We start from the raw sequence: 23,449 nt of genomic DNA on the forward strand, positions 1-23,449 counted from the left end.
CAACAAAGGGGGGGAAACCACCCTCTCCTGAAGAAACAACACCCTGCCATGTTCACAAGTGTTGCATATTTACAGGTGCTATAAACACTAGCCATCTATGACATAAAAAGGACTCTGAGAAATGGAATCCTAAGGAAAAGAAGTCTGTTACTATTATTATTTTAAACTCTTAACTGAAATGTTGGCTCATGAAGAAATTATAAAGTCCAGGGATTCTTCTTAGGTTGAAACAAAATTATTTCCCCCCTATATTTGCAAATTGCAAGCATATTATAAGGAGCAACAAACACTCTGAACTAAAAACACCAGGTTTAAGCAGTCACTTACTGAAAAGATAGTGAAATCTTAAAAAAATCACCCATCAGCACATCACAGTTTGATTCCATGCCATTTAAATAATCTAGTAATACTGTAAAAAGTTCTGTAGCGCTGACTGAGATCTAGCTAGATCTTCTCAAAACTGAAATTGTAAGTCCTCCACATATTATTATTTATTAAATTTGTATACCACCCTATACCCGCAGGTCTCAGGGCAGTTCACAGGATAAAATCACGATATAAAAAGATATGGCATCATCTTTAAGAAACGGGGGGGGGGTGAAGAGATAATGATCACTGCAAGCAAATAACAACATTTGCATCTACATTATTAAAAGAAAGCATGCATTTATATATAGAAAAACATGTTTTGTAAGAATAGAGTACTCTGGTAGCTTTAGAGCACTACGGTACTGTCCGGCTGACCCATGATTCCTTCTTGTCTGTTAAAAATGCTGGGAACTAGGGGACTGATTCAACTTTCGTGGCCGCTTTTTCACTTACCTTACAGAGGTATGTGTGTTTTGTTTGTAAGTGTGCATATTTCTTATTACGATGTATTAGGATATCTGTGGCCAATCAGAAAACTGACCACAATAAGTCAAAGGATTACTCACTTAATGTAATTATAGGTCACCTCTGCTCCTTTCCCCCACTGATTTAAGTTCAGTCAAAACTGGAATTTGGGGGCACAAGGAGGTTCATATTGGAGAGAATGCTTCCTATGATAGCCTGGGCTTTAGCTGTGAGACCCTATGCATTGATGAAACCTTGTAATTCTTATGCATCGTGTTCGTCATGTTACTATTTCGTTCTGATCTTATGGGTGAAAAGGATTTAAAGGCTTTGGTCTGTAGTTCAACTGGATTTAACAGAACTTACTCACGAGTAAATGTGTTCCGCATTTGCAGCCCCTAATATTATGCTTGTGGTTTACTGCAAATTGAATGAAAAGGAAATGTAATCAATGGTGCTGTGCAGTGCATTTGGAATACTGCCAGCTGAAGAGCTTGACCCCAGACCTTTAACTGCCATAAATATTCTCGGAAGGGAAGATCCCTCTGTAGTTTCTAAAAAGCTAGAAGAATAACAGAACATCCCCGAGGATCTATTTCAAGGTTATCAAAGATGACCTCAATGTTTTTCTACTTCTGGCAGCAGACTTCTGCTGCAAGAGCAATATAATGCCCAAACACTGTGGCAAATTCTTTACTGCTTCCCTGGCTTCACACACAAACACACACACACCCCTTCTCTTTTCTCATGATTTTTGGAAAATACAGTCCCCAGGGGATTTGGCTCAACTTTAAATTTCAGAAGCTCTATATTATGTGTCAAGGAAAGGATATAGGGTTCTCATCAGCGGAGAAAAGAAGATTCTTACATAAAAGCAGGTCCTTGTGTGCTTGTTTTTTCCTTTGTGCTGAATGATGGTGGGTACACACTAGAGTTTTAAGACATATGTGGGTCACACAGACCCCGCTTTTCTGAGGCTACTTCTGTGTACTTTCATCCACACACAAACACTTCCAATTTTATGCCTCTGAAATCTATCTCTGTGTTTCCCATCCACATCAGTAGGTGGTGCTTGATGGGGTGTATTCATTTTGTGCACTACTGTAAAGTCAACATAACACTTTTTCCCAACAGTTAACACTGGTGTTAACACTGAAGTCATATTAAGAAATTACTTTCTGGTTCATCAGCCAGACTCACAATATTTTTGGGTTTTGAATTATTTATTTATTATAAAAAAAATTATTCCACATTTCTATTCCAAAAACACATAGCTCAAGATGGATAAAATAACAAAAATTAAAAGCAATCCGCAATTAACAATAAAATAAAATATACTGATGGAGGATGGTATAGAGATTTAATAAATGTAAATAAATATCTCACTTTCTCTCTAAAGACACATACCAGGGAGCAAAGAAAATTAAATGGAAATTAAGTGGAAAGCTTTAAGCACAAAACTCATATGGATGAACAAGAAGGATCTTTTTGTGCCTCCATAATCACATTTCAGATGGTAGCAAGAAACATGAAACGATCACATCTACAGAATTCAGTGGGTGGGCAAGATGTTTACGTGTGTTATACATAGAAATATCGAATAGCAAAGTTGTCTGGCAGCTATAATATGCTGAGCCACCTCTTCACCTGCCTCTTTTGATGGCTCTGAAGCTCTGTGGTAGGGCACATGCTAGATGACCAAGGTTTCAGACTCACCCTCCCATCTCTGGGGAAGGTGGGGAAAGACTCGTTTTTAGAACCCAAGAGAGCAATTTGTAGTCAGTGTGGACAACACTGAGCTAGCAGGATCTACCTTGACAGCGTATACATCTCACACAATCTGTTCCTATTTGCATTGTGCCATTTCAATCTAGCTGCATTTTATTTCTTCTCCAAATGGCACAATATAAGAACGCTCATGCATTCTTAGCAGTCATGTTTTGACCCAGACATTCCTTACCAAAGCGTGTGAATTTAGTTTTAGAAGAGCTAGTTTACACTTTCGGAGGGTGGGAAGTACTGCCTTAGATGTGCTGTACATTAGTTCTACAAAAGCTGCTAAAGGTTGGGCAGCCAACTGCTGGAGTAGCACTGGCAGATGCAGGTTCCATATGCTCAAGAATCTCTGGATGGAATTCTTATCCATCGCATCTGCATGTCAGCTTGTCTTTGCTGGCCCCACTGCTGGCTTTGTTGATAAACCCGATTGCCTGTCTGCTGTGTGTCAATTTTCTGTGCCCTCTAGTCATGTAGCTGAGACCTCAGGTAGTTCTCTCCCACTAAGGAACAATATACGAGCGATCTATGCTTCATTATGCCTACATATAGCTTGCAGAATGCAACTCTTTTTTTTAATTAATTCGGTATTGGTGATTTGCAGGTGCAGTAAAAATGAAAAATGTTTTCAGAGCACAAATGGCAGTTATATCACCCGCAATATTTTTAATCTTAAAAAAAGTAGTTTACTCTCGAATAACTATGGAAGAAATTGATATATGTAAATTTGGACACACCTGGGGGGGTGCGTCTAGAGTTTGTAATGCACGAATGTTTTTTCAAGGCAATTTTAAAGACTGCAAACATTTTTACAATTGCAACTTAATTGGTTTGAGATTAATACGCTTTACAAAATAAACTTCCAGATACAAAGAACTATGGGAAGAATTCCATGCCTCACTAAGGTGATTGTTCCATCAGGGTGAGCATTTTAAATCATCAAATAAAATGATTATTCCCCCTTCTCCCCTGTGTATTGTTCCAGGGGTTCTTCTGACTCACCTGAACCAGTTGGGGGGGGCACGGGGTGGGGGGGGCAGAGGAGATGGGGGGAGCCCCATTAGGGACTTCTGCTGACGGAATTCATCAGTTAAACCCTCCCCTATACTACTAGTTTATGCAAAATGATTCCCCCCCTAAAGAAAAGCATCACATGTCACATAGCAAACTCACATGCCACATACTTTTAAAACCTAAGCAAGCTGGGTGATTTTTAAAAGCATCATATATAGTATGAAAAGCAGCTGTTAAAAATAAATAAAAACCAGCAGGCTCATACAAGCCCTTACCATGCCTAAAGTATTTCACTGGATCTTGGCCAAAAAGAAAGGAAGCTTCTCTTTGAATTAACCTCCATGTTCTAACAGAGTGACTATGTGAGCTGGGCACACTCCTCTAATTTTGTGGGCCCGTCTCTTTAGTTAAGCAGCCTCTTCAACCCAGATGTTGAAAATGCACAGCTCATTCACTTGCAAATCTGAGAATTCCCAAGGCAAAATTGTATCCCTCTACAACAGATAGTCTACCTTTCCTAGCTTTTTCCTCTTGCTATTCCAATCAGCCTCTTTCAGCTACCGTCCTCACAGCCTTTTTAGCTTCTGTTCCTCCTCGTCAATGGAGCCAATAGGACTGTCATGACTCACAGACAGTTACAAGCAACAACAATACAATAAAATAATACAGGTAGCTAACATGTTGTCCTACGGACACATGCCTGTTGCCTCCTTCTCAGCCGCCCATCACATTGGCTACTTCTACAATACCATAACAATGTTAACATTACAGAACATGAATACAAGCTTTACATTAACTTTGTCTACTTCAGAAAATGTCCTTTCAAGGACTTGTTCAAAAGCCAATGCCATGAATGACCATGAGGACCGGCACAATTCTTCGGTCTTTTCAGATAATAAAAATTAATCATGGAAAGAAAGAATTACTGCACCCACTCTGTGATAGAATTCAAACTGGTTTTCTCTTCTGATAACAAGGCACTGAAATCCCACAACATGGCTGCTCCATAGGAAAAACTGTGCAAAAATAAATTCCTCAACTCTGGCTGGAACCAGGCTTTGCGAAAAATGCACGGCTATTTCTCAGAACGGCACCTCCTGCATCCTTTCCTTCTCTGGTAACACTTAGGAATACAAAATGTACAAGATGATTTCACTGGACTCTGAATCCACCTGCCACTTGAAGCCAGTTAAGTGAAGAGGAAACAGGAATTATCAGGAGTGTGATAACATTGTGGTGGGCATTGTGTAGGACACAGGAGAAAACCAGGGGTTCCAGTTGCCAGAAGCCATACATTTTCTATAACATGCAGTCCCACTGTCAGTCTCTTTTCTGCTGCCCTTCCCAAGTGTTTGTTTAGCCAATTAAAAAGTTTACAAGCCAATACTAAGGCAACAAGCGAGGTAATTGTTCCAGTGTCTCTTTCCAGATTTACAGTGAATAAGAAGCAGGTATTAACTGGGCTCAGTAGGTTGGTGTGTGCCATGTATAATTGTATTTAATTGCTATTCTAGTTAAATAATTTAGCTGTGAATCTCACTGGGTGACCTTGGACCAGTCGCTGTCTCTCAGCCTAGCCTACACCAAATGGTTGTTGTGGGGCTGAAATGGAGAGGGGGAGAACCCCGTACATTACATTGTGCTCCTTGAAGCAGAGGTGGAATATAAATGCAAGAAATAATGTATCCAGGGTAAATATATCTCACATTTACTAATGACCACTCAAACAATACTTTAAAACTGGCAATCTCTTCATCCAATGTTATCTGAAAGCATATTGTAAATGATATTAAAATTAAAAAGGGAACAGTTAACTTTGTCGCCCACATTATCAGTAATCTCAGCAGAGTGCAAACAAATGACATTTTTAAAAAGTGCAAAGATTTCTTTTAAAGATCAATTAATTTTATAAGTAAAAAAATCATCCAGAAATTGGATGTTTTAAATTATCCTGACCTGCGCTTTGCAATCTTTATCCAATATAGGGCTCTCTCTCTTTTTTTGCAGAAACAATTCACTATTCTAGGTTATCTATGTTTTAAAGTAATTTTACATCTGCAGAAAATAAGGCTAGAGCCCCAAATCACGACTGAATGAAGTCACCATTAAACACAGTTTTGTTGATGTAGCAGGGGATAAAACAATCCCTCTTCAACCTCTACAAGCTGCAGAAAGTCCTCCATTTCTGTTAATGACCCATTCCTTGTGTCTGATTCAATACAGCCCACTGGCTATGGAAATGACAACACTCAGCGGGTGACAACAAAATGGTCAACAAACAGTGCTGAGATATGTCATTTTCTTCAAATACTTTCTCTAGGAATGAAATGACACACTATGGTATTCAGTATCCTGCTCAGATCAAATATTTCTTTATTAAACGAAACTACATGTACCATACTTGCTGTATAAAATGCAGGTTTAAGTGTGTTGCTTCAAGCTTCAATTGCAAAACAATTTGATACTTGCTTCTTTGGGGAGCGAGTGGGGAGGATGTCTACAGTTTCCATTTAATATATTTATCCTGGACAGTGATCACAAAGATACAGTGCCTTTGGAAAAAAAGAACTTTGAAAGGAAAGCATTTCCTTACTAAAACCAATCTACTATAGCTAGACCAACTGGGGTGTGGTATCTCCATTTGTTCTGCTCCACTGTTTTGATATGCAGTGGACTGCTGCAATGATGTAGAAGTAGGGTAAACCAATTTAATAATGATGACAAAACAAAAAACCCAGTGCATTAACTTTGGTACCATCTAGCAGCAAACAGCAGCTCCGGGAGATGATTTTCCATGAGACCAGCATGCAAGGTGAAGTGGTTAACCTCCATACCACAACTGGCCGCAAATATTGGCTCTGTGTTTTGAGGCAATATTAATTTTCAAAGTTAAAACAAAAGCAGCAAGGGAAGAATACTGGAGAAGAAGCTACAGCCTGGGAGATTGTACTATATGGTGATACTGGCCCTTCAAGACTATACCACTCTAAAAGAGGGACTACTTTTTGTAGCTGAGGAGGGAGTGCTGGTGCACAGATAGCTCACAACAGAAGGTGGTGTGTGTGTTTGTGTGTTTTGAACATAATAAAGATGGTTGTTGTTGTTGTTGTTTAGTCATTTAGTCATGTCCGACTCTTCGTGACCCCATGGACCAGAGCACGCCAGGCACTCCTGTCTTCCACTGCCTCCCGCAGTGGAAGATTATAGGCCTACAACTCCATGGGAGTCATCCTTTGAGAGCCACTCACACCACATGACAGAGCCTTTATTGGGCTCCTAGAACTGGAATGGGAGTGCAGTGAAATCAGAGCAGCAAATAAGAGGTAGATTGGGGCTCAGCCAGACTTCCTTTTGTGCCATGTTTTCCAGGTGCAGCTCTGAGCTTTCCAGGTCCAAGCGTGTTATTTGTTGTCATGCCACTTTCCCTGGGGAAACCCGCTGTTGACCACTGAATCAGAACAACCTATTTATTTATTTATTTACTTACTTACTTACGGCTATTAGCCCATAAAATATGTACAAACATAAAAACACAGAGACATAAAAACCGATATATCCGACAACAGAAGGTGAACACCACGATGCAAGGGTGGGTCATTGAGCAGAGCCAAATGACAGCTTGGGGCCAGGAGAGCTCCAAGGGACGGATCACAGAAAAAGGAAAACTGAAGACGAAATCCGACATGCACTCTCATCATAACAGTCCGATTAGTTTTGATGTTGTTGTTGTTTTTTGGTGGTTTTTGAGTGTGAGATAACCGCATTCAGGAATCTCGCCACCTGCAGAGTTACAGAAGGATCTGTATCCTGCAAAAGCAGTGCGGCGTGTGACTCAACAGGCCTGCCAACCAAGTAAAGCAGTAAATCCTTCTCAGCCTTTTGGCTAAGATCAAGTGTAGTATCGCTGAATCAGAACAAACGGCAATGGGTTTTCCTCAGAATGCCGTTTGTTCTGATTCAGCAATAAGCAGCAGGTTTTCCCAGGAAAAGGAGCGGGATTATAAAAAAACAAACAAAACACTCAGGCCTGGACCTGAAAAATACGGATCTGTGCCTGGAAAATGTGGCACAAAATAAAGTCTGAATGAGCCCTTAGTCTGAGCCCTTTTCATAGAAAATTGCTGTGGGAAAGCCTGGGAATAGCAAGCCAATTACACTGGTCTGTTTTACAAACCTGCACAACTTGGTAGCACCACAAAGCTACATGGGCCAGGGATGGGCAACCTGGGCAATTTGCAAGGGGCCCCTGCCTTGGTTCTTGAGTGTACCGTTGTTCACCAATGGTGAGTGAATGCCACCTACGATTTCCAGCGAGGTGCCGCTGGAGATTAACTTTCTGTAGCAGTTACCACAGGAAAAGCTGTAGGAGTGGTACAAGGCTAGGCCTTAAGGGAGGAATCCTGAGTAAGTAGAGGGTTAGCAATAGGCCAAAATCAGAAGACCTATGAGACTGAGGCCTAGTAAGCAAAAGGAAGCTCTGCTAGAAGGGGGCTTGGATCTGGAGAAGGTACTCGGGAGAAGCACAAGACCCATACTCCCTTATCCCCATTTAGATAAAATGAAGTACAGCTATCATTCTGCGTGATCCCAGGACAAACAAGGGGCTGCCCATGAAAATTTGCAGTCCATGCATGCAATAATTCTCACATGTGGCCCCCAGCTTTGTACACACATGCATGGGTCCTTGTAGGGGGCAGAAGCAGGGCCCCTAACGTCACACCTGCCCTAGGCCCCATAAACCCTCCGGGTGGGCTACAAAGCTGGTAATGATGGCAGGCCCAGGGTACTATTTATCTTTGGGCTGGCCTTGCACAGCATGCACAAATAATAGGATGTGCAAGCTATCTTGGTCATACAGTGGAACAAAGACATGTCATCCATCTATACCCAAAACACATCCAATATGATAGTATTGCACCAAGCAAGGTACAACATGTGTAACTAAATAATAATAATAATAATAATAATAATAATAATAATAATAATAAATGCTGACATCCTTCCAATGGCTCCTGAAGATCTCATCTTTTCCAAGGAGTCTTTGGTTTAATTATTTCCTGAGCAACTAAGCCAGTAACCAAGCCCAAGCATGGGTAACTCAAAGAATCACATATTCTGTTGACCTCCACTTCTTTTTCTTTCCCACCTCCGCATCACCCCCTCCCACATGCTGAATTTTCTATTGTAAGCCCCTTGGGACAGGTACCCATTCTTTTTTACTGATGCACCCTGGATGTAGGCAGAATTTTTCCAATGGTCTATTGAGGGTGAATTTGTATTTCTAATATGTTTTCTAATTAACAGCAATGAAAAACATAAAACCATTACCAGAGCTGGCATCAATGCATAGCGCTGATATATATCATATCTAAATGACTGATGGTTTTCTCTGGAATGGAAAAAGCAGATATGATGTACTCAGAAACCTGTGCTTGAAATTGATGATGTATATACAATTTTCAGAGTTCCTTTCATCTTATAGTATAATGTATATACAATTTTCAGAGTTCCTTTCATCTTATAGTACAGGAGGGCATTGGTTATCTGGCTAGAATCCTGAATGGAAGCGGTTTCATTAGGGGGTGAGGATGCACTGCAACATTTTCCAGTCTCATTAGCCATGATCGTTAAATTGAACCTCCATATTCAGATGCAGGAGATGCTAGGGACAAACCACCAGAGAGGGGTGCTGCCTTCATGCTCTTCTTATAAGCATGGCTATTTTTAGAAATAGGATACTGGGTTAGATGGACTCTGGAGTCTTATGTGCAAGATAAATGAGTGAAGAAGGGAGTCTAGAATATATGTTCAAGAGCGTATCACTGACCCTGTCCAAGCAGCACTGCCTGTGCTGCCAGATTTGTCCCTTTGATGTATGGGTTTTCAGCTATATTTGCATAGGTGTTCTGTGCAGTTGGGATCCCTGTGAAATTGGGGGCTCCAATTGCATGGAGAACCTATGTGCACACAATGGACCTCTTTTTGTAGGATGTGTGAGATTTGGGGCCAAAGCCAATGGCAAAGCCCTGATCCTCCTCCATCCATTTACCCTACACAAATGTAGAAGGTGTGAATAGAGCTTTCACCTGCTATACTATGGCTGTTCTTATAGGAATGGGGAGATTAAGAGTAGATTGTGTAACATTTTTGGGGAAAACAGCATGGTCTCTTAAAAATACTTTGCTCTAACACACACTTTCTCTTCCTTTCTTGTCATCAATACCTTCTAGTTCTCTGTTGTGATCAAAATTATTATCTACCCCTCCCTTTAATCCACATTACAGCCTCTTCTGGTTGTTCAGTTGTCTCCCATGCTAGGTGGTTTTGATTCTTCTTTCAGACATCACTGCTGCTACCTGTTCATCAGATCACTGCTTAAAGCAGAGCAAAGAGAGGGAGTAAAGTGGGGTGTCTGCTAAACTTGTTCTGTTCTTCAGAAACTAATAACTTCCATATTCTTAACTACTGTTGGCCTAGCTTAACCTCTCTATTCTACATGCTCACATCCCAATAGTCTTTCCTGGCCAAGGAGGACAATTCTTTATTTCATATGGTAACATCTGCACTATTTTACAATGGTACTACATACAGAAGAGGGACAAATACCATCAACAAAATTGCATTAGTCACCAGTGCACTAAATCTTATTTTCAAATGATAATTAACTTTGTCTCTGAAAAGTCCCCCCCCCCCACACACCAATAGCCATATTTATTCAACACCAAACATTCTACTATAGATACAGGACTCATATCAACATTAATAACATCTTAAGGATAGTGTTTATCCTTAAGCAGTTTTAAGGTTAAGCACTATTGTGTACTTATTAGCAAGTTTGTGATGTTTATGGGGGGAAAACAAAAAACCAGCGCTTCAAATTGTGTACATTTTAAGTGGCCATACCATAAACTTCACTTTTGATTGTTTTATAGTATAAAATTCTAAGGTATCCTGTTTGGTTTAAGAAATTTGAAAAGCAACTTATTTAAATATGCGGAATTATCTTGAGTTGTTCATACGTGAACTTAAAAGCCGTGCAACACAGGAAAATTAAGTAATTATGCCTCCAAGTTATTTACTGCAATTAAGCTCATTTATCATATGCAAATTAGTGCAAACTGGTCTCATTAGCTACTAAATTACTCAATATGAGCTGAACAATGTAGCACTCCAGTTTGTAATGAAAAATCCCTGTAGAGGCAAGCAGGATCAATTAAGCTAATTTGCATATGCAAATATATCATCTAACTTTTACTTTTCCCTATATTTAATCCTACATTTTCTGGTCATTCTTGATTATCTAAAAAGGATGGGGTCAATCACCATCTTCATGATATCTTAGTCATGCAGTTGCAACTAGAGGAGAGGTCCTGTACAGGTTGCTCCATTCTATGCAGACATTTAAGCCCAGTTTATCATAAGATTATTCAATAAAATATTTTAGCATTCATGCAGGAAGAAATTGCAGACTATCCAACCTTATATCCACCCCAAACCCCAATTTTAGCTAAAGAATTTTAGCCAAAAGTTGAACGTGTGATAAAGAGACAAATCCACTAGGATGTCTGGATGAAGTTAAAAACTTTACACTCATTCATTAACTGGTCTTTATTCTGAATAAGCTATTCCAATTATAAGTTCACCAACATTTTTCAGCTGTACAAAATATGCAATTTCCTTTTCTTGTTTTATAAAAAAAACCTTGTGCCTTTGGCCCAAAAGCTGCTGTGATTTTCATTTTGATTGTATATTTGCTTTTGACACTGTCTTGCAAATGTCTGATTCGACTAAGTAACACTGTCCTCCTAAAGAATCTAGATGCAAAATAATACAAAATGCTGATTTATTTAATTTTTTTATGACAAATTTCAAATTAGATTCATCAGGTTGAACACTGGTCATTGGCTGTAATAATAGACAGACTGAATGATTGATTAGGTGGCTGTCAGCAAATTCATCATATCATCATAAAGAGAGGATTTGCTCTTAGCAGATATTTGTCTGTCTGTCTGAATGCATTTATACATGCAAAGATAGGTAGGTATGGGATTAACAGATAAGGAAAGCCTTCTCTCGAGAGAAAATCTTGGACATTCTCTTACGTCTGAAGGCAGTATGGGGAAGTTTTTAAAAAAAATGTTTTTAAATGTTTTATTATGTTTTTATATATGTTGGAAGATGCCCAGAATGGCTGGGGCAACCCAGTAAGATGTGCAAGGTATAAACAGTAAAAATATCATTATGGAATGAGACATCCCTATTTTCATTGGATAAATGTTGGACGATATGGTGAACATTGGGAGACAGTCCTATGCTAAGTCTTTCCAAGTTCGGAAAAGCTGTTTTGGAATAAGAGCAGATTTACTGATCACTGCTGGCGATTAGGGTGGTGGGAGTGGTAAGAGAAAACCATTAATGTCCGTGAGAAGTCTAGTTAGGGAGAAGTTTTGAGTCCCACTGCAAAGCTTCACAGCAGTGATCTGCTACTGGGGCTGGAGAGCTATGCAGCTGTGGCGGAACTGGGTCCATTTCATTGGTAGAACATCTGCTTAGCACATATAAGGCCTCAGGTTCAATCCCCAGCATCTTCAGGTAAGGCTGGAAGAGATTCCTGCCTGAAATTCGAGAGAACTGCTGCCAGTAAGTTTAGACAATACAGAGCTAGACTGACCAAAGGTCTGGTTCAGTATAAGGCCACTTCCTTTGTTCCCCTGCCCTCCAATCTATCCCCCAACAACTAACTAATTCTGCAAGAAGCTTCTACTCTCACACCTTGATCAGTTGTAAGTGCAAGTTAAAGGAGGGCAGGCACATACGTTTGCTGTAAAAGAAACAAGCAAAAGTCTGAAGAATAATTTGTGACATACTGTGCATAAGTTTCGTAGGCCACAATCAACTGTCAGATAAATGATCTAGATCTGCAAGCCAATGAAAGAGCCACAATGTATTAGTTAGTCTTTGAGATGCCATGGGACTCTTTGTTATACGGTGGTACCTTGGTTCTCGAACTTAATCCGTTTCAGGAGTCCGTTTGACTCCTGAAACCATTCAAAAACCAAGGCAAGGCTTCTGATTGGCTGCAGGAGCTTCCTGCACTCAAGAGGAAGAAGCATCAGAAGTTCGGCTTCCAAAAAACATTCGCAAACCGGAACACTTATTCCGGGTTTGTGGCATTCGGGAGTCAAATTGTTCGTCAACTAAGCCATTCAATAACCAAGGTACAACTGTATTCAGGAGCTTGGGCTCCAGCAGGTTTCCCTATTGGCACCATTAAGTTTCTGTGCTTTGCTACAATCTGTTATATAGCATGCTAAAATAATACACAGCCTTTTCAGATTCTCTTTATCAGTTTGCATCCAATTATTATCTCATTCAGGTTCTTTTTTATTGTTAGCGTTCTCTACATGTCACTTAAAAACCTTTGGGTTTTAAGTTGGATAAAAATTAACTGGAGCAATTTTAGATGTACAGTGCTGTCCAGGAGGCCACTCCTTAATATATATTAGGTATAATAATAATGGTAAGGTAAATACAGAAAAAACCCCCACCATGAAATAAATCTAGCCACCAATATAATTGATGAAATACTTATAACTTCCCACATTTCAAATGACGCATTCTATCTTCCTCTAAAAGTCTACAATAAACACGACTGTAAAGAAACATCAAATAATATTCAATTAAAATTCTATCATGATCATCTGAGATGCTTCAATAAGGTCAGGATGAACAGTACACATTTTGTAAATAGCACTCTGATGAGTTGTATACAAATCTAATTTAATTAGCACTTTCTGAATCTTTGTAATGATGCAAAATATGGGCACAATCCAAGCTCTTTAAGCACTTTTAAGTGTTGCTGATTTAACAGCACAGAGGTAAGCAGCTCGAGTTCTCCTATTGAAATCAATGTGGCTTAAAAGTAGCAAACTTTGGCTGTATTGTACCCTATATGTTAATACATTTTCATAACAAATTAAACAGATTACACAACAGAATGACCTGAAAGCTTTAGCTTATTTATCTTTTCTTAGATATCAACAAGTTAACAACGCAACAAAATTCCTGCGCTATACGCCAGAAATCATATGCAATCTTTATATGTTTGATACGATACATTATCATGATCCGCTGGCAGAATAAGAGCATGCAAGTTAAACTTGAACCAAGGTCACACAAATAACAAAATCACTTAATTCACAATCTCAGCATCCTAGAGAAACTCATGCGGCCAATAGTTTTGAATCATTTTTAAATTGCCTCTAAACTTTTCTCTAAAGCCATAATGAAGCTTTAAAACATGGACATTACTCATACCGGTTCTGAAAGCTGCAGCTGCATAATGCAGGACAACAGTTTCCCCATCCTATCAGTTTACAAAGAATATTTCTTATTGCTGATATGTTGTCTCTCTTATCTTAAGATAGCATTCCATTTTGAACAAACTGATTAAGCGAGCATAAGCTTCTGATAAACAGTGGTTATTTTCAGTGCAGTGAAAGAGCCCATAATCAAGTTAATTTTTAAAGTATCTTGACTAGCCTGACAAATTATGCCCATTTTGATCCTATTGCTTGGATTGTGATTCTGTTTAGGCTTCTTGTGTCATAACAAAACCGAAACACATGCACAGCGCATAAGCATTTGTCAAGATAATCTGTTTGGCACATACTACCTAATAATGTCATGAAATTTTGGGGAACACCACACTGATTATCTAGTACATCTAAGATCTAGAGGACATGCTATCTGCTATCTTCTAAAGAAAGATAACTATCGTTTTGAATGTGACAATCAACAGCAGTAAAAAAGAGAAAAAGGTGCTGGAAAACTAAAAACAGGAGGAGAAAATTGAAAGTCAAAATGTGAACAAGACAAAAAATAAAATAAAATTTGTTTTCACAAAATAGTGATTTATATTTAAACAAATGCACACAAGCATTCGGGGAGCCAACTGCTACTTCACAGTGCAATACGACTAAGTTGTGTGAGATCTAAACCATTACAGCACAAATAATACTTGCCCTCCCTCTCTCATTAACATTCTTTCAACCATGGCTTTCTAAAAAGAAAAAAAAATGAATTTGTAAAAAAAAACCAAACTCATAATACAAGCCGCAATAACATCACACAGTAGCCGAATAATTGACAGAACTCTTAGATCTCGTTACTAAGTATACTTAACTTTCGTTTTGTTTTGTAAAGCCATTGTTTTTACCTGTAAAATGTGGCTTCCCAAATGTGACTCAAATACTTCAGTGGCAAGTGCACTGGGGCTTCTCCTGCGCTGGGCACCTATAACTGAATAAAAAAGCAATTATGTTGCAATCTCTACACATTCAGTCACAATGCATCCCTGATCTGAGACCAATTTATTGTATGTATTATTCATTAAAACGTTTCGTTCAATCTCGCATTTGAAAACCACTATTAAATAAAACACTTGGGGGAATACCACACAGCTCAACAGAACCCTGGTTCTCCACTTGCCCCTCAGTGTGCAGGGATATACCTACTGGCAGCACAATTGGTCATTGCAGGGAATGGGTCACAATGTGCATGTCTGCATATCCTTGTTTAGATCTGTTCCTCTGCTTGGCCATATTGGATGAGCTCGTGAACTCACGGGGCTTGACACAGCAGTGTGGGAAGGCTCAAAAGGCATGGAGGAGTATAGAGCTCCCATTTCCATCCTGGTGATGTGCTTATGTGTGTGCACAAGGAAGAGGGAGTTGTGGGGAAACAGATCTCTATGGGGTCCCCCTATGCCTGAGCACTGTGAACATACAGGGATCATTACTGACAATAATTTCTTGTTAAGGATTTGGATTGAAATAGTGAGGTTGAATTGGGGGGGGGCGATTTCTAAGGATCTAGGATTTGAACAGTCTTCTTCTTCTTTAAAACAGAGCCTTTGTGTAAAGGACTCCATCTCAGGGATCACACCAGCAGAAATATTTTGAGGACAGGACTGAATTAATGGGAATATAAAATAAGTCCAAATAACAGTATGATACATGTTTTGCAAGTCTATGTATCCAAAGGAACCTGTGGATGTACAAAACATTTCTAAAATCAGCAGGGATGCCCTCAGACTAAGGGTCAAACTCTATGCAACATTAAACACATGCTTGATAATGTGTGTCATTCTTTCATTAAAACAAACAAACAAACAAACAAACAAACTTTAAATAGTAGCCATGGTGAGGAATGAGACAGACCAGGATTCAAGACAATGGTGTTTGGGATGGTAAGCAAACATTTCCTCCCATGATGTGGTCTCAGGGAAAATTCTTCCGCCACCAAGCCACAATTCGGCCTGGAAAAGAAACAGTGGAAACGGCTGCTTCTGTCCCATGCCAAATAACAGCTGTGTGTGTGTGTGCTTGTGACTAAAAGCAGCCACAATGAAAGAAACTCACAATACCAAACAACACATTTAGTCTATAAGTTTTTTGGTGCCAATATAACCTGGGCATTGCCCCATCTCTTTGTTTTATCGTGGCTACATATTTTGTCTCAACCCTGTGTGTTAAAAGCCAAGGAACTAGCTCCCATCTAAAAATTAGGGCCAGGAGTTTTTAACTCTTTCTCTGACTGACAGAGAAGCAACCAGTTGCTTTCCTCCTGACTAAGGGTCATATTTGCAAAAGGAAGCTGGATCTGGCTGGAACATAAGTTGAGTGGCAACTGCAGTGGCGGAATTGAGTGCTCTGTCTTGATTTGCACAAAACAAGCAGGGCCAGGATTTTAAAGACACAAGTCTGAGATGGAAAGTGCAGTTCTTCCCTGAGTTGCAATGAATGTCCTTCTGAAGAACTTCCTCTTCCCATGCCCGATGACACTATAAAGGCTGCTTCCTCTCCCACAAAAAAGGTACAGCACAGGGTGCATTTGTTCAAAGCAAATGAAGTAGATGACCAAGGCTTGTCACTTTGCTAATCCCAACAGCTATATGTATCTTGATCAGGGTGGGGAAGGGGGGTGCCAATTTTCTTTCTATTTTCACACCTTCATTTCCTATGTTTGATGCATTTTCCCCAAACTGTCTGTTATAACTGTTTAGAGAAATATTTATTCAAAAGCCAGGACAGCCAGAATGCACAAATAGAAACAACATTTCTGGGAGTGCTAATGGAGAGAAGTTAAGAGCTGTGCACCAAGATTTCTTGCAACGTCAAAGAAGATGCCATCACAATGCACAGCTCTCAAAACACACTGTCAGAGAGTTGCCCTCCCCACACACTGAGCATCCTGGATGATTCACTGCAAGAAATTTGGATCCAAACTCTTGGAACATATGGTGCATCCATTCGAAGCAGCAAAACTGCTTTGATCATACTACCAGAGTACAAACGTGATAGGAGCCTAGTTCTGATGCAGCACCACCACATTCAAAACTATTTTATTTCCAAGTATTAATTGTGGTGAAGATTTTAAAACTATATGCAGTGGATCATTAAGGGGTGCGCAGACAAAGAATAAAACGTTTTACTACAGAGTTTGATTTCACACGATCCCCTGACACTGCATGAAGAAACAAAATGAGGTGTCACAAACAAAGGAAGTTTGCTCCTTCACCTTATAGAGAGAAGGGAGACTATGGCTAGCTGGGACTCATGCTCAGTTAAGGACATAGAGCTCTTACGTGTGTGGGTTTCCACTTCTGTGGAAAATATATGCTTACAAACTCCCTTGGCAGTGAACAGAAAAGGCCTTGTGTGGGTGGAGGATGCAAGTATTCACTCTCATGTCTACAAGGAACTCCTGGACCCAAGTGAAGGTTTCCAGCATGCAGAATGCTGTTCTAATGGAATCTAGTCTTACTACCAAATGTTTAATTACACAACCCATATAATGTGTGGCACTTAACAGCAAGCCCAAACATAAATGCACCTTATATAAGCAGGAGTTATTGTAATACATAATGTCTTGTTGGTACCAGTCTGATTATCAATCAATCCAGTGAAAATAAATTTTAGAGCAATGATTTGTAAGTATGCTCTATAATATCAAACGTCAAATCTGATCTCTGCACACAAAGACATATGACACCTACTGACAGGAGACTGGGGATATTGGTTTAGAAGTGTAACATTACAGATGTTACATGTAATTTCTTTGCAGGAAGCATTGCACTGTTTATATTGAACAACAAATTTACTGCTGGAGTAAAGTAATAGCCAGCAAAATTAGAGATGGTGAACCAACACTTTGTGTCATCTTCATCTGCACTTAGAAAGGAAATCAAGGTCATATATAAAACCAGCTCAGTCTTTCTATTTTATATAGGAGTATTTATTGAAATAGTACTTTGGGAGAAAAACAATAGATTTTTTTAAAACGTCAGAATCATTCATTTCATAGAGGGGCTGAACAGAAATGTCACAGTAGTGCCTTGTTTCAAAGTAATCTCTTTTATTTTGCCTTTTCGCTCTACAAGATGATTTCCACTTCTCTGATCTTGAGTCATTTTGCTCTTCCCTGATTCCGTCACTCATTCCCCCCCAAAGATAAATTAACTTCTGCAGTTTCAAGCATTTTTGGTGAAGTGCAACACAACTTCACAGCATATTAAATTAGATTTAGTAGGGTTGCCAGACACGAAAACAAATGGCCTTCCTTCCCTTTTCAAGACCTTTCACTATAAACTCTATCCCCCATAAGAAAGCATTAAAAAAACACACACACAGTCAAAGAAATCCTTTCTTCTTTTGGTTTGTTGAGAAAACCTCCCAAACACTCTTTTTAGTTGCCTGTGGAAACTGCATGTTTGTTTAGGAAAGCTTTCACTCTTTTGATACAGCAGTATCCTGGGAAGGATGGTAGGATATTAACATCAAGTCTGAACACTGTTATAGAGCATCAGACTACACTAGCTTGTAAAGCAGAGAGACCTAAATCTGTTGTCTTGATACCCACCCCCCTGCTTCTGATCCCTAAGGTTCATGTTTATGACATTTGCAACATCTGCTACAAATGCTGAGGTAAGTCAGGCACAACCTTATTACTTCCAATCTAATGCTCCCTTAATCCACAGGGCTTTTGTATGCCACAAGTATGTCAAGAACCACAGGATGTACATGGGGAAGGATGCAATACATGCATTTCTGAGATTCACAGTCCATAAAGGCATGCTGTAGTTTTAAAGTCCTTTTAAATCTACTGTCCCCTTTGACCACAATTTGTCACTCCCTCTAGTGCACGCCCCTCACCTCAAAAATAAAATAATTATTACAGATATTATGACATTTCCAGCACACATGCCGAATGCCTGTGTGGCATAATTTAGCCTATTACTGAAGGATGTTTTTTTAAAAAAATTGTTAATGACATTTTAGTGAAACCTTGTAAACTTTTGAAAATTTCGTTTTTTTAACAACTTGTCATTTTTCAGCTAGAATTATTTTGTTTATGTGTTTATATTAAAATGTATGGGTCCCATTTCTGCCCTTAGGGCCCCCACAATAGCATACAATCCTATTGAGGATGTGGTGGCACTGTGGTCTAAACCACCGAGCCTCAGTCTTGGGCTTGCCAATCCTAAGGTCAGCAGTTTGAAACCGCACGAAGGGGTGAGCTCCTGTTGCTTTGTCCCACCTCCTGCCAACCAACAGTTCAAAAGCATACCAGCACAAGTAGATATATAGGTGGGAAGGTAAATGGTATTTCCATGTGCCAGAAGTGATTTAGTCATGCTGGCCACATGACCTGGAAAATCTGTCTGCCGACAAATGCCAGTTCCCTCGGCCTGAAAGCAGAGACGAGTGTCACACCCCATAGTCAAATTCGACTGGACTTAACCGCCCAGGGGTCCTTTACCTTTTACCTTACAATCATATTGAAAAACTGGGCCCAAACCAACAAAATAAATTTCAACAAGAATGTTCTACACCTAGGCAGAAAGAACCAGGTACACAAATATGAGATGCTGGACACTTGGCTTACCAGTAGTACATGCGAAAAGGACCTATATAGCGGTCTTAGTAGACCACAAGCTTAACATGAGTCAATTTTCTTCCCAGCCTTTGTTGCCATTAACTTTTCAGAATATCACATTTATGTGTGTATGTTTTTAAAGACATTATGATCACTGACATCAGCTGAAATTTGTATGCTAGGCTGCATCAACAGAAGTATAGTGTCCCACTCTCTTCTCCCTTGATCAAACTACACCTGAAATACTGTGTTCAGTTCTGCACACCACAATTTAAGAAGGGTATTGAACGTATGCAGAGGAGGGCAACTAAGATTATCAAGGATCTGAAAGCCAAGCCTTATGAGTGAGTTGGGTATGTTTAGCCTGGTAAAGAGGAGACTGAGGGGAGATATAATAGACATCTTCAAGTATCTAAAGGGTTGTCTCCTTCGGAAAGTGCTGGACTCTCCTTCCTTTTAAGCAGAGGGTTTAAGCAGACATTTTTAAGTGGAGGTTAGATGGCCGTCTGTCATGAATGCTTTAGTTGTGATTGCTGCAAAGCAGGGGGTTGGACTAGATGACCCTCAGAGTTCCCTCCATCTCTACAGTTCTATGATTCTAAAAAGAGAATAAAAGTGGGGTCATGGAGGAGTATTTTCATACAAGAGAATGTACCAGGCAATGCCAACCCAGGAGCAGAAGGAAGCAAAGAGGTACAGAAAAATAGCCAATATATGGAGATAGCAGAAAGGGGAAATGGCTCAAACAAACAAATATTAAATCAAATGGGAGGTCATCTGAAAAAGGGAGGTTTCAATGGAAAGTATGGAAATGTAACTATTGGCATGGCACCAAGAAGTGATGTACTACATGGTTGTGATAGAGATGCAAACAAAGACATCACATTTCTACAAATAACCCCAAACCTCCCTTGTCATAAATTATCGCAACTTTGCTTCCCCCTCCTTCCCCCTTGATGCATGACATACTTCTTGATGAGCCATAAAGACAATTATGTCATCTACTTCTTGTCCATTATAACGTTTGGCTCTGTTTTTGTAATCGTCTATAAGAGTGCCTTCCGTTTGCCAAGAAAACAATCAAGCAACCGTTGATTGGAAACCATGCAAACAACCCATTATATAGCAGACTGCAGTATGTGTTTTACTATGTGAGAGGTGTGGTAAATATCTCTTATGCCTCCACTATCTTCAGGAGGCAGCAAACATCCACTACTGTGTCTTTGTAGTCAATGAACTCCTGCACACAATGAAATCCTGGTTTAATGAACCGTGATCTATAGGAGTTCTGTCTACCCCTTTTGATCACAGTTTGCTCCTCCCTTTGTGCGAGCTGAGAAACAAGCCACCAAGCCACAGTTAACCATACCTTCCCATTATGTTTCAACCAGCAAACTAGGATTAATGGCTTTCCAGCAAGCCAGGACATGAAGCCGTAGTTTAAAGCTGACTTACAAATCTTACAGATTTGGAAGCCATTGCCATAGTTTCCAATCCAGGTGTCATGGGAAGCTGATGTTACCTGTAGCTCCAGCATGAAGGGAGGAACATAGCAATGCTCTGTAAATGCGTGAACTCTGTTGGCTCCTCAAACATGATCATGCTCTTCCATAGATAACCTGAATGGCTCTGCTACTCAAAACATTCACCTTTACCTTGTTCCTTAAAGAACTGAGTTGAAGGCCCCTGGATTGATGGCTTCTGTTAATTTGCTTCTCTTGTCATCCGCCTCATGTCTACCCTACCAACCCTCTTCCTGGTTTATTTGCTTTGAGGTGAACCAATATGTGGGGGCATATTGGCCACCTTGGAAGTAAAGCACATTCAGTTTGCAACTGGACAGTGGCCATTTTTCCCCCTTCATTTCAAAAACAATAAATCATATGAAATTACAAATTAATGTTGCCATTATATGGAATTATAATCCAAGCAGATAATTTGCACTGAAACTGGGCCCCCAAAACAACAGAACACTTTACAGTCTTACAGCCATAACTAAACCTTATTATTGCACTTTATGAATTCTTAATTTTCCTACCATTCAGGCAGCGGAAGTTATAATGAAGGCTAATAAATGAAGTGGGACAATCAATCAACATTTTGAGGAAGAAATATGCATCAGATGCCAAAACTGAACTGAGTATAATTAACCCAAGGTTTTCATAAGAACTGCCTTTGCAACAAGCCAATTATTTTTGCTGGTTTTCCAGATGCTCTTTTATCTATTCATAATGGATTGGGCGGGAAGGCAAAATGTTACTATTTTACCTAAAATAAAAACAATGAAGTTTGAAGAAACCATCATATTTACATATGTTCAATCCATCACAGATATGGGTTTGAGACACTACTGATGATCCATGGGAATTATTTCAGTCTAGATGACAATAGAATAAATCGTTTTGTTGATTATTCCAGACTCTGTAGCAACCTTTGGGGTCACTACTAATAAAACGTGACTACATACTACATTAAAAAAACTACCCATTGAGTGTACAACTCCTTGAGTGTGTTGGTTTCTTTTTACCAGAACAAGAGTAGCCTTTGGAGACTGCTATTCGGTTCCTTGGGTGTTGTTATATGTTTGTTTGTTTGTTATTTATCAAAAGCCCTATAATTCAATAACATAGGAGAAATAAGGAAATAAAAGGTATTCCCTATATTTCCTTATTTCTCATAAGGAAATAGTGGATGTTATGTGTTGTTCTTCAAGGGGCAACGTTTATCTCCAGTGTTTCCTTATCTCCTATAAAGCTACTGGGGGAATTGTCCAGAGGTATTGAACAGGATGTCAGGAATATGGTGACGGCTCCAAAGTCTACATTTCATTGACTGAAATCCAAGAACAGTTATCTCTGTCTTAAATCACTATATGAGATCATGGTTGAATAGTTAAAAGTAGTTCAGATGGAATCCGGAGATGGTATACTTCTCTCCCGCCCCTTTCTTTGTGCTTTGGGTACAGCCATACATTTAAACATTCAATTTGGGTCTCGGAAAACTCTTCCTATATGAGCATCCATCCACCTATTAAGATCAAAGTTGCCTTATTCAAGATTCCATTGTTTAATAAAACCTGTTACCCCTTCCAGTTTGGTGTCATCTGCAAATGTGATGGCCATCACCTCAATTCCTTCATCCAAGTCGTTTAGAAAGATGCTGAACAACAATGGGCCCAGGACAGAACCCTGTGGCACTCCACTTGTCTCTTTGGGTTTGCTCAGTCAACCAACTACAAATCCACTTAACAGTCACCTCCTCCAGCTCTTATTTTACCAGCTTCCTCGCAAGAATATCATGGAGGACTTTGTCAAAAGCCTTCGTGAAATCAAGATACCCTATGTACTTCCCACTTATGCTAGAAAACCAGTTGTTGACCCAATATAAATAATAAACCACTCTCCATTAGCTAACCCATATTACCAAGGGTATGGAAGTAATATTTTGGTTTCTTCCAAGCCTCTAGCTTCCTAAAATAATCCCAGAAGCATTCAGAATATTGATGCTGCCATTAACAGAAATAATTGTCTTCTGAATGGCATATATTTAGATTTCATTCACTAACAACAGTTCTGCAGAAACGGGAAAAATACAGCATGATATTCCAAAAACAATCTGTTTCAGTTTCTGGCAGAGAGCTTTAGAATGGAACATGATGCATTTAACCCCCGTTCATCTTTTTCTCTCAAACACTGTCAACAAATTCCCTTTTCCTACCACCTACCAAAACTTAAGCCTTACATCCCCCCCAAAAAAATGGTTAGCAGTGGGGAGCAGTGATTCCTGCAATGGTCTTCATCTGACTGGCACATGATAATACAGTTTAGGGCTTCTCCTCACTATTGTAATAGAAGCAGCAAGTTCACACACACAGAGGTGCTGTCCT

The 23,449-nt window shown here is 39.6% G+C and overlaps 1 protein-coding gene across 12 annotated transcripts in view; it reads right to left on the bottom strand.

The window, feature by feature from the left end:
* The window catches only part of NPAS3 (neuronal PAS domain protein 3), a 613,307-nt gene that overhangs the window by 310,406 nt on the left and 279,452 nt on the right, over nt 1-23,449 (bottom strand). For 10 of the 12 annotated variants that reach the window (XM_053380600.1, XM_053380590.1, XM_053380579.1 and 7 more), the window contains one exon: nt 14,843-14,925. The exons of the other annotated variants lie outside the window; for them this stretch is intronic. In XM_053380600.1, coding sequence (XP_053236575.1) covers nt 14,843-14,925 — 83 coding nt within the window. The remainder of the gene's footprint in view (nt 1-14,842; nt 14,926-23,449) is intronic. 12 annotated transcript variants of the gene reach the window in all.

Source organism: Podarcis raffonei, chromosome 1 (assembly GCF_027172205.1).
Source record: "Podarcis raffonei isolate rPodRaf1 chromosome 1, rPodRaf1.pri, whole genome shotgun sequence".
NCBI lineage: Eukaryota > Metazoa > Chordata > Lepidosauria > Squamata > Lacertidae > Podarcis > Podarcis raffonei.